Source organism: Panicum virgatum, chromosome 1K, assembly GCF_016808335.1.
Source record: "Panicum virgatum strain AP13 chromosome 1K, P.virgatum_v5, whole genome shotgun sequence".
Lineage (NCBI taxonomy): Eukaryota > Viridiplantae > Streptophyta > Magnoliopsida > Poales > Poaceae > Panicum > Panicum virgatum.
The window spans coordinates 48,725,780-48,738,505 of NC_053136.1; the positions used below are offsets into that span (position 1 = coordinate 48,725,780).

Genomic DNA, 12,726 nt, shown 5'->3' on the forward strand with positions numbered 1-12,726 from the left:
GCGATCAGGCAAGGGAATCTAAGGTTGTCTTCCTAAGCAGGGTGCTGCACTGCAGCACTTCAGGGCAGGCGGCACAATGCAAACACGCACGCTCCTGTTTCTCAGCGCGAAACCACGTACTCGTATTCCGTCTGCCCAGCGATTCCGTGACAAATCCCCAATGGTTAGTGCTAGTTAAATCGAGCTTAACATAGCCGGTCAGCCACCAAACAAAGCTTCTGCCGGATCGCTGGTAGTCCACCGTGGTTTTCGTCAGAACAGTGCTACATTCACCACGCAACCGAACAAGCCGCGATCACTATTCAATACAATACGTTTACGTATGCAGCGCGCTTGCCGGCGCGTAAAAGCAACCGTACAAAAGCAGGGCGCACGCGTGCATGTCTTCCATGCCCGGTGCCCAGAGCAGGGGTTGGTCGACGAGACGATCACCCAACCAGCCAGTTGAGGGGAAGGCGACGGCGGCGCACTTGGCTGGCAGAGCGGCAGGGCTCTGCACGAGTCCAATTCACATTTTACACGGCCAGGTCACTGTCCCTGGCCTTTTAGCTTGTCCGTAATGCGCTCGCCCCGGCACCCCCGCAAGCAGTAAGCTAATCCTGTCGTGTCCCCGTCCCCGGGATCCCCCGTCACTTTCAGAAAAGAAAAGGCCCGATTCTAACCTACCTTCCTGCCGTGTTCCCTTGGCCCCGAGCGCGCTCTATATAGCCCACTCGCCTGCTGCCCCCGGCCACTTGAGACTTGACCACCACCAGCAGCAGCAGCCATCAGCAACACCACCGGCCGCACGCACGCATCAGAGCTCGCACGAGCCAGGAAGAGGACAGGGCAGCAGGGGACATCGATCGCGGCGTGCCACGCACACGAGCACGAGAGCGGGCACATCGCCGCGTGCCATTCACACACGAGCTCCAGGATGGGTTCTTCGCAGTACTCGCAGGCGCAGGAGAGCTACGTGAGGCTGCAGGGCCGGCGGTGGCGGCGGGCGGGGGCGAGGGGGTTCCGGCTGTGCCCGAGGAACCGGCTCTCCGTGCGGCGGCTGCGCGCCGAGCTGCTCACGTTCCTGGGCATCGTCGGCCGCTACGTGCGCCGCCTCGTCAAGAGGCTCTCGACCACGGGCGCCGGCAGCGGATGCGGGCGGAGCGGCAGCAGGAGGGTTCTCGTCGGGGGTGGGAAAGACGCCGCGGCGGCGGCGCGCAAGGGGCCGCGGAGGGCGGCGGCGGCGCCGTTCGCGCGGTCCAACTCGTTCTACTCGGAGGCGATCGCCGACTGCCTCGAGTTCATCAAGCGCAACTCCGTGCCCGTCGAGGACCTCGGCACCGCCGGCGCCAGGCGATAGGCATTCGAGGAGGCTCCGTTTGGAACGGAGCAAAACCGAAGCAATCAGAAAGTTACACGGTTTCGTGTGGCATTTCTTCCAAATGGAGCCTAGCCTAGAGATGTGAAACCTGGTACATACACGTACACACGGATGTAATAGGGCCGTTTGAAATTTAGAGCTGCAAACGCTGAAGTTTTTGACATGTTCATTCGCACAAGTTACCGCAATTTTCCGCTTGCCGTGTATAACCCAGAATGTACAGACCTTAATTCTTTGAGCGTGTTATTTCAGCGAACCATCGTTCAGGTCTACTAGCGCGATTAAATTTCAGAGAAAAGGACGGGACATGAATAATCGATGGCCTCAACGCCGTGTACCGTGAAGGAGATTGCTAGTACGATCGGCGCTGGCGCCATTTCTTAATCTCCTCTTGTCCGGTGTCTGCTTATCTTTCGCTAAACAGCATCGTGCAAGTGATGATGAGAGGGAACGAGTTTGGCGAAGCTTCTCCGATATTCTCTCGTGCCGAGCTAAAAATGGAGCGGGTTGGCTCCCGACCAATTCCAGGAAGGAAGAACAAGTCTGGCCAAACATATCTCTGCGTCACACTCCCTGACGATGATAACACACTGTTTTTTTCTTATCGGTTTTCTTGGATAATTTGAACGATTAGTTGGGAGCGTCGTGGATAACGCTGGCCTGTCATTGGCCGTCGTAGCTACTCTCCATTGGTCACGGTAGCACATCAGAATTATTCTGGTTGGCGATTTGGCATGACTCATCAGGTGCCATTGCACACACACATTCCAGAACCGGTTGGCGACTGCGGTGCTGTGTTTCCAGAAGTAGCAGGGCTAGTTGCTAAAGATGAGTTGTGCATAGGGGGGTAATAGGCCGTGATTCTAGTGGTCTCTTCACAGCCCAATAAAACTCTTAAATATTTTAGTTCAAAATTGTATAAAATTAAAGTCCAGCTTTTTTAGGATCCGCCCCTATGATTTTCTAGTTCAAAATTTTGAACCCTTTTACCACCCCTAGGTGTGCATATCGCAGTGGGCCACGAGTTCAAGCCCACATGCAATAGAAAAGCCCAGTGCGGAGCTTGGCTGGCATCGTGGATTAGCTAGGTGGAAATCTAGGCCCTGTTTAGTCTCTGCGTTAGAGAGTGTTAGGAAACTTTGACCACTAATTACGGTGTTAAACAAAGTCAGTTTACAAAACTAACTCCAGAATACCTGCGCTAGGAACCATGAAGAATCTAATGAGGTCTTTGACCGCGTGATTAGAGGATGATTACTATAGTATCACTATAGTCAATCACCGATTAATTACCGTCATTAGATTCGTCGCGAAAAGTTACATCCATCCCTGAAAAGATTTTGCAAATAGACTTTATTTAGTACTTCATGCATACGAGATTCTTTTTTTCGAAAAACGTGCGTGTTAAGACACTAGCGCGATCCAAACACGGCCCTACACATGGGCCACGAGATCTTCTTGTTTTCTCTGAAGAAAATAATGGAAAGGAGTCATTCACTCAATGGCTCTTTGCTCCAATACAGGAGTATAAAGAAATGATTGTCACTCTGTGCTCCATGAACCAAACGGGAGAGTGGGCAGTCGGCTGCGTGTTCCTCTGCGCGTGTTCGTGCTCCTCGCATCTGAATCCAAAAGCTTGACGACCTGCTTCGTCTTCGTTCAACAAAGCTGCAGGGCATCATTACAAAGTCCTGATAGAAAATTAATTAACAAGGACGCGTACATTGTTGCCGTAATAACAGAGCGCACGACGGATCAAATGGACGATGAGAAGTATCTCCCGAGTGTCTTGCTTTGCGCCATGCCGTGGAACCTTCTGATAGCTGACGTTGCTGGATTTCCATGTGAAAGACCAAGGAAGGCACCACTGCTACTGGTAGTGCCCACTCCCACCAGCGATGCACGGGGAGTCGGAGACGGTGTCTCAATTGACCGTCCTGACGAGAAGCAGAACATGAACACGCATGAACCTGAGAAAATCCGTGTGTATATGCTTCCCAGCTACACTTTTTTGTTTAACTCAAATCTATAAAAATTGTTATATATACCGATATTTATGATACCAAATATCACTAGATTCATGATAATACATATATTTATTGCATACTTATTTGTATTGACGAGAAGCAGAACATGAACACGCATGAACCTGAGAAAATCCGTGTGTATATGCTTCCCAGCTACACTTTTTTTGTTTAACTCAAATCTATAAAAATTGTTATATATACCGATATTTATGATACCAAATATCACTAGATTCATGATAATACATATATTTATTGCATACTTATTTGTATTATAATGTTCATACTCTACATAAATCAGATAGTTTGATTTAAAAACAAAGCTTGAAATGCAGCTAGTTTAGCACGTAGAGAATATTTATTTGCACGTATGGGTAAAGATGCAAGTGAGTATCCAATAGTATTTTTTATGTTAGCTAATTAATTACGATGGCATGTCATACTAGTTCATTTCTCTTTCCAAATTATTTACGTAGAATGTCATTTTAGTTTATTTACGTAGAATGTCATTTTAATTTATTTTATCAACTTCTTAGGATAACCAAATGACCCAAAAATATATAACTAGCATCCCCGCGCATGCATGTACGAAACGTGATGCACGTGTGTTCTGATGTGTGTGTGGCTGTGTGCAAAACTGCAAATAGCTAAATACATAAATCTTGTAAACAAGTAAAAATGTCGTGTTCTTAGGTTAGCCATAAGGGGCTGAGGCAAGGGGACCCCTTTCACCCATCCTATTCAATTTTGTGGCTGACTGTTTGGTCCGGATGGTCAGGCAAGCCCAAAGAAATGGTCTGCTATGTGGTTTGACTGACAACCTAATTAGTAATGGGGTAGCAATGTTACAATACGCTGATGACACTATTATCTGCCTCAAAGATGACCTTGATATGGCCAGAAATATGAAGCTCTTGCTGTACCTTTTTGAATCAATGTCAGGGTTAAAAATTAACTTTGACAAAAGTGAAATAATTATGATCAATGGTGATGAGAGTACACACACCCAGTATGCAGACCTCTTTAATTGCCAACTGGGCATGTTCCCCATCAAGTACCTGTAGGTAAACGGGTAGGCTACGGTAGCATCACTACCGCATATACCCAAGATGCTTGCGAGTAGAAGATCATAGATCGTTACTACTAGACGCGCAGCGCAGCGGAAGAAGTCGCGCGTCGATGTAGAGGAAGTAGTCGATCACGTCCCACGAACCGAGCTCCTCGTACTTGATCTCAGCAGCCGATCAGCGCAGCAGTCGCAGCAACGCCTCCACGGAGTCCACACGTACGGGGATGAAACGCCGGGTGTTGGTGTGCTAGCACCGCATGCACGGCATGGGCGGCGGCCGAGAGAGAGGGAGGGGCGGCGGCTAGGAGGTGGCGCGGCTCACAGGGTTGTCGCCCCCCTAGCCCCTCCCTCGTATATATAGGGCGTACTAATGGGCTTCTATCTCATAGGCCCATTAGTAACCCTAATCCCTCTTGGATCAATATCCTCTTGGGCCTTTAAATCGTATTGTGATGATGGGCTCTTGGGTATATCACCAACAATCTCCCACTTGCACTAGAGACAATCATACAGGCAAGCTTTCCAATATTCCAAACCCCTTAAGTGTGTGACCCGTTAGGTTCATATGTAGTTGGTCGTGATCGGAAATCATTTCCGAATCACAAGTCAATAGCGGCACCTAGCAGGGCATAGTGACTCACAAATACACATAAAGATCATATCGGCTGAACCTTAGATATACTCATACACTGATCTCTTTGCCACACGATACCAGTCAAGCTCAAAGCGAGATGCGTGCCACCTTTGTGATAGCTCGACCATTCCCTCGATCTAATAGTGGATTCTATTCATAACTAACCTTTAGTCATCATGATTAACTCTTTAATCACTTTGGCATGGCCATGCACTTTCAAATCCAACTATCTCGAGGGGCCCAGAGATATCTCTCCCGTTATCTAGGAGGGGCAAATTCCATCTTGATCCGCTCACATCCCATTCCATGTTTCATGACACACCTGTAAGCTACTTTTGTAACTACCCAGTCACGGAGTAGCGTTTAGCAGCCCCAAGATGCACCACTACACACAGTGAGAAACAATGGCGATCTCAGGTCTAAGGATCCAGTAGGTATAACACTCAAGAACAATTGATGGCACATACAAAATAACAATCCCAACATTGTCTTGGAGTGGGTCAATCCAACACCATGTTTACCAACATGTGTCCACATCATTAATCCGATATCTCCATATCCATGATCCGTGAAACATGATCATCAATTAATGCATGTGCTAGTCTCAACGTCGTTGTTGTCCCACACAACGACATAAACTAGGGATAATTTAGAATCATATCATTGTCAACAAAGAGTTTCACGAACAAGTCACATACTTGATAATCAATGTAAAAAATAATCATCCGTGGAACAAATAACAATTATTTATCATTACATAAACATACTCATGACACAAAAATCTCCCACGCACACTAGAATTACTTATGTAAGTATCTAATACCCATAGATCTCATGTGCGCCTCATGCTTTGGTTGTGGGAGAGGCTTCGTCAATGGATCAGCAACGTTTGAATCCGTGTGCACCTTGCAAACCTTCACATCACCTCTCTCAACAAAGTCACGGATGAGGTGATACTTCTGCAGTATATGTCTGGACTTTTTAGTTGTTCTAGGCTCCTTTGCTAGTGCAACGGCGCCACTATTATCACAATAGAGGTCCACTGGACTGGACACACTAGGAACAACACCCAAGTCAGAAACAAACTTTCTGATCCAAACAGCTTCTTTTGCAGCTTCGGAAGCTGCAATATACTCGGCCTCTGTTGTCGAATCAACCACCGTATCTTGCTTGGAACTTTTCCAGCTCACTGCCCCACCATTGAGGCAGAAAACAAAACCGGATTGTGATTTGGAGTCATCTTTGTCTGTTTGAAAACTAGCATCGGTGTAACCCTTTACAAGGAGCTCATCTTCGCCTCCAAATATTAGGAGCATATCCTTAGTTCTTCTCAAGTACTTAAGGATACTCTTTACAATTGTCCAGTGAGCTTCACCGAAATCTGACTGATACCTTCTCGTAACACTTAGAGCAAAAGAAACATCTGGGCGCGTGCAAAGCATAGCATACACGATCGACCCTATTGCCGAAGCATAAGGAATCGTACTCGTCCTCTTTTGCTCATCAGGTGTCGTAGCACACTGACTCTTGCTTAGAGTAATGCCATGTGACATTGGCAAGAAACCTTTCTTGGAATCTTGCATATTGAACCGATTCAATATCTTGTCAATGTACATTTCTTGGCTTAATCCAATTAGCCTTTTTTATCTATCTCTATAGATCCTAATACCCAGAATATAAGCCGTCTCTCCTAAATCCTTCATCGAAAAACTCTTTTTCAATGAGGTTTTAACGGCTTCAAATATTGGAATATCATTTCCGATCAGTAATATGTCATCCACATATAGGACCAGAAACACAAGTGCTCTCCCACTAGCCTTTTTGTAAACACAAGGCTCATCTTCATTCTTGATGAAGCCAAACCCTTTGACTACTTCATCAAAACGAATATTCCAACTCCGAGATGCTTGCTTCAATCCATAGATGGACCTCTGAAGCTTACATATTTTCCCAGCATTTTTAGGATCGACAAAACCTTCAGGCTGTGTGTAGGGTCGAGATGGCGGACTAGAGGGGGGGTGAATAGTCCTTTCTAAAATTAATTACGCCGGCTAACCGAAACTTATGCGGAATTGAAACTATTCGCTTAGCCAAGACTTCACCCCTCTAACTATGACTCTAAGGCACCTCCAAAAAGGATCCTACACAAAGCAAATGGAGTGCCAAGCTAGTAAGAGCTCTCCTAACAATTCTAATGCCAAGACACACAAGCTTAAGCACTAGTACTTCACAAACCGGGGGAGCTCCTAAACAAATCTAATGAGCAAAAGCACAAAGCCAAACCTAAGCTCACTAGATGCTCAAGGACAAGGATACACAATCCAAATCCAAGTGCTCAACTTGCTTAGCTACACAATCTAAGCAAGAGCAACTAATTAAGCTACACAAGCTAACTAGTTACACTAGGATCTCTACTTCTAGCTACACTAGCAAGAAGTTGATTAGCAAGCTACACAAGCTAACTAATCACTAGAGAGCAACTACACAAGTACAAGATATAGAAGAATGTAAATACAATGCTTGTGATTTGGAGAAAGCAAACCACCGAGAAGAGTAGACAAAGTTGACACGGTGATTTTTATCCCGAGGTTCACTTGGTTGCCACCAAGCTAATCCCCGTTGAGACAAGCTCCAAGGTTGCCGCCGATCCTCTTGCTAGTGGTGACTCTCAAGTCACACTCTCCCACGTGGAGTGCTCACACCGAGCTCTAGCACATGATCCGGCCGAACCACTTGTTGCTCTTCAAGTCTCGCTCAACTAGAGTTGCTCTTCGCGGCTCCCGCGGGGTGAGCACAATACCCCTCACAATCTCTTCTCCGGAGCACCGCACAATCTTCTTGCGGGCTTCAACGGAGCCTCTTGCCACCAAGCCGTCTAGGAGGTGGCAACCTCCAAGAGTAACAAGCACACCGGCTTGCAACACGATCACCTAGTGCCACTCGATGCAATCTCTCAAAGCAATCGCACTAGAATCGCTCTCTCACTCGATCGGATGATTACTATCAAGTTAGAGTGAGTAGAGGGCTCTCAAGCACTCTCACACATGGACACTAAGTCCCCAAGGTGCTAAGCCTACTCAAATGGCCGGCCACACCCTCTATTTATAGAGGGAGGCCCCAAACTAGCCGTTACACTCAAATCCCGTGAAAACTGAGTTTTCGCGGACTGTCCGCCTCACAAAAACCGGACCGTCCGCCATTTAAAACCAACGGCTAGAACTGTAATGATTATGTGTCAGAGTCGACCGTTAGAGCCCCGGGCGGACTGTCCGCGCCCCTGGGGCGGACTGTCCGCGGTTCAAAACTTCGAACCAACCGATTTGCAAACGTCTCTGACTAAATCTGGAAGTTACCGGCGGACTGTCCGCTCCCCAGGGGCGGACTGTCCGCAGTTCAAAACGTGAGCGCACACAGAAACCGCAGTGTTTCTGTCCCAGAAATTTCAGTAGGAGGCGGACCGTCCGCCCCCAAGGACCGGACGGTCCGCAGGTCATTTTGGGCACCCAAGACAGAACAACCAAGTTTCTGCGCCCGTTTCAGCTTTTAAAGGCGGACCGTCCGCCCTCATGGACCGGACGGTCCGCAGGTCATTTTGGACCACCCACAGAGCCAAAAACGGTTCTGTTTGAGCTCAACCGAGATAACGGCGGACCGTCCGCCACTCAAGGGCGGACCGTCCGCAGGTCTAGCGGACCGTCCGCGGGTCTATTTCCAGCAGAAATGTACCTCGGTAAAACGGCCATAACTCTTAGCTCCGATGTCCAAATTAGGTGATCTTGGACTCTATGGAAAGCTAATTCAGAGGGCTACACAACCCAACTGAATACTTGATCCAAAACACAATGGATCAAAGCAGTATTCCACTCCAAGAGCCACCTAATTTCCGGAGAACACCGAAAAACCTTTCTTACTTCCCAATGTTGATCAACATCAACTCCAACTCTTTCTCCTTTGCAAATGTGCCAACACAACCACGTGAACAACACCATGTGCATGTGTGTTAGCATTTCACAATCATTTTCAAAGGATTTTCACTTGATCTCACCACGCCACTCGATCCTAGCTACATTGCAATGTTAGATCGCTCAAGTGGCACTAGATGACCGATATGCAAACAAGTTTGCCCCTCTTGATAGAACGGCCATCTATCCTAAATCCGGTCATGCACTTCTCTACACAACCTTTGACCGGTGAAATGAAATGCCCTACAAGTCATACCTTTGCCTTGCGCATTCCATTTCATCTTTCCAAATATTGATGCCACACAAGCACCAAACTCCATCAAGCCTTTTGATCATCTTCATGAGTCAACACTTGGCTTGATCTTCCTTGAATGATATGATCCACTCCATATCATCACATGACTTCTTTGGTCCATCGATCTTGACCTTGCTCGCTCTTCACCGTTGCCTCGGTCCATCGGCGCCAAATCTTGCCCAAGCTTCACCGCCTCCCGGTCCCTCGCTTCAAAGCCTTGACTTGCCCTTCTCCATTGCAACCGGTCCATCAAGCCAAGCCTTGTCTTGATCTTCTCCACTTTGGTCACATAACTCCATGTCATGTCTCATATGCAATGAGCTCCTCGATCACACTATATGAGCATAGCATCAACACATAGCCATTTCTCCTCCATGGCACATGTTGCTCATACTAGTGTCTTTGTGTGGACTAATCTCCTGTGTATCTCAACATAAACACTTATTAGTCCACATAAGTTGTCACTCAATTACCAAAACCAAACAAGGGCCTTTCAATCTCCCCCTTTTTGGTAATTGATGACAACTCTACAAAGATATGGAAATTAAGGATATTCCAAGCTAGCACTTCACATACGTGTAAATAGCTAACTTGGTTTGGATTTTATGTTTCTTATCCACCATTAAGACCACTTGTAAAAGATTGGATAAGCACCATAAAAATCCAACTTAGTAGTGATAACTCAAGAGATTTGGTTTTAAACTCACACATGCATAAATATGAAATTTGTGGGATTGTTATCACTACTAAGTGATGCTAAGGTATATAGGATAAACCTTTGAAGCATGATACCAACTTGAGTTGCATCCTTGAAGTTCATTCCTTAGCATCAATGAGTAACTAGACATTCATCAAAAACTCAAGATACCTCATGAGATCAACAATATTAGCAAGGCTCTTGATTCACTTGTAAAAAAAAGTCTAGCTACAATCTATGCATGCTAGTTATCAAATCATCAACCAAGTTCTATGACTAGCATACATCACACACAAGCAATGCATATATAAATTTTAAAACTTATGCAAATGCAAACAAGCACATGAATATGCACATATCAAATGCAAACAACTAAGTTCATGAGCTTGCTCCCCCTACTTGTGTGCTCCTCTTGTCCAAGAATATTGATCCTCCTCAATATTGCTCCTCTTGATCCATGTCCATGATCGCACTCTCATCTCATCTCTCCCTTTGTCATCCAAGGATAATTCATATCTTTGTTCATTTCTCTCCCCCTTTGTCATCAATGACCATAAAAAGGCCGAAACCACATGAAATTGACCATGTGAAGATCAATGGCTACCACTTGAGGTTGTACCTCTTGTACTTATAGGGTTGCCACTTGAACACCCCTTGTAGGCAATCATATGAAGCATTTGTGGTTTGATACAAAGAGTTGGACTTGGGTAGATGTTTGAGTCTTGAATCTTCATTTTTGATGGACACTTTCAATTTGATTGGAATTGACACCACTTGTAACAACAACATGTGGAAGCATGAAGATCACCTTGAAATGCCACATGTAGGATACTAGTAGGATCCTTGACCTTGATACTTTGTAGTGGGGCTCCTCCCCCTATGTCAAAGTGTTTTGTCAATCTACTTGAATCTTGAGCTCTTCTTGATGAGGATAGCTTTCTTGATTTGAATTGATCACTTAAAGTTGAGGATCACTTGTGGAACCAACATTATTGCACTAGATCTACTTGAATGAATACTACTTGTATGACCATGTATATCACTTGTAGAGATACAATGATATACCTTTTGTTGAATCTAGTATCACTTGTAAAATCATGATGGACCACTTTATTGAATTTGACATTGATAACCAATTCTTGAACTAGATTGTTTCCATGAGCTTCTTTCTCTTTGACTTGATCTAGACTACTTGCCCAAATAATTCAACTCGGTTTGAACCAATGACAAGCTTCTTCACACCTCATTCAAAGGGTTATCTTGACAATGTTGAGTTAAATACTTGAAAACTCATTTTCTAGATCAACTACTTGGGTTTACTAGCTCATGAACATGTCATATGTTACCACTAGATCATATCAACCATAGAAGCAATAGTGACATCATAAAACATTTAAAAATATTTTATTTTTCATGAATGATCACTATATGTGACTATATGCACTAATCATGTCCTTAGCATATAATGAATGCATATGTCAAGCAATTTCACCTTGCTATGTTGGAGTAGAGGATAGTCATTAGATTCCGATTTAGTTCTCCAACTAGCATCATGAAGTCCAATTATAATAGCTTGGTGAAGACAATGAATACCATCCTTCACCCATATGAAATGAATATCACTTATCATCAAATGTATTATCTTGTTGTGGTTGGCTTGCTTCATCTCTTTGATCTTCCAATTTTAGTACCAAAAATGTGATAAGTACACTCTACAATCAAATGGCCTTGTACCTAATACTTGTCATGCTTCTTGTCATGCTTCTAGATCCTCTCAAAACCAAACCTAAGTTCTTCAACCACTTGTAACGATGATTCCAACTTGAGGACCTTTGTAGCTCATGATAAGTTTAGCTGTCAGGATCCTCCTTTTTGTCCATTCGCGGACTGTCCGCGATATCCTAGCGGACCGTCCGCCTTTGAATTTTCATACTGCCGCTCGACTGAAACTGCCTCTGGCAAATACTGCCCAACACAGGCGGACCGTCCGCGGTCCTTTGGCGGACCGTCCGCAGTGTATTTTTGCGATTGAGAACTTCTCTGGTGAACAAGTCCCATGAACGGCGGACTGTCCGCCTCTTACCCGCGGACTGTCCGCACTACCAAAATTCAGACAGCCCAGAATTTTGCCAACTTTCACAAATTCAATTTTGAATTTGTATCATTGCTCATATAAAAATCTAAAAATCTCAAATCTTGCATGAAAACCTTCCAAAGACTCATATGAACAAGTTACAATAAGAATTCAAAAAATAAAACGAGTAAAATCATGAAAACTCATAAATGGCTCAAAATTGCTTCAAAAAAAAATTAGAAAAATGAAACAAAGAGTATACACAAGAACCAAATGTCATATGTACTAGTTTTCAAATCATTTTTGAGAAGTCAATGACATGTAACTCATTTTCCAAATGCAAAATGATTTTTCATCCAAAACAAGATTCAACTCAAATAAATTTGCAAGCCATCAAATATTTCCAATAAATCATCGCAACTAGAAAAAGATACTTGTATGTTGTAGTACTTGGACTTCATTGTTTTGACTTGACATTGGGATGAGAATAGCACTAGGCTTCGATTACTTGACTCAATCACATGATGAACAAGATAAAACCAATTGAGTCAAGCCTCCAATGTCATTGGTACCTACACACATTTATCCACGTTTTGATGGTACCCAAACTA

At 44.9% G+C, this 12,726-nt stretch overlaps 1 protein-coding gene across 1 annotated transcript; it reads left to right on the forward strand.

Annotated features, from left to right (window-relative positions):
* Positions 1-754: 754 nt before the first annotated feature.
* Positions 755-1,629, forward strand: LOC120650084. Its single transcript, XM_039927106.1, has one exon. The coding sequence runs from the start codon at positions 917-919 to the stop codon at positions 1,337-1,339; it is 423 nt and encodes a 140-aa protein (XP_039783040.1). The 5' UTR covers positions 755-916; the 3' UTR covers positions 1,340-1,629.
* The last annotated feature ends 11,097 nt before the right edge of the window (positions 1,630-12,726 follow it).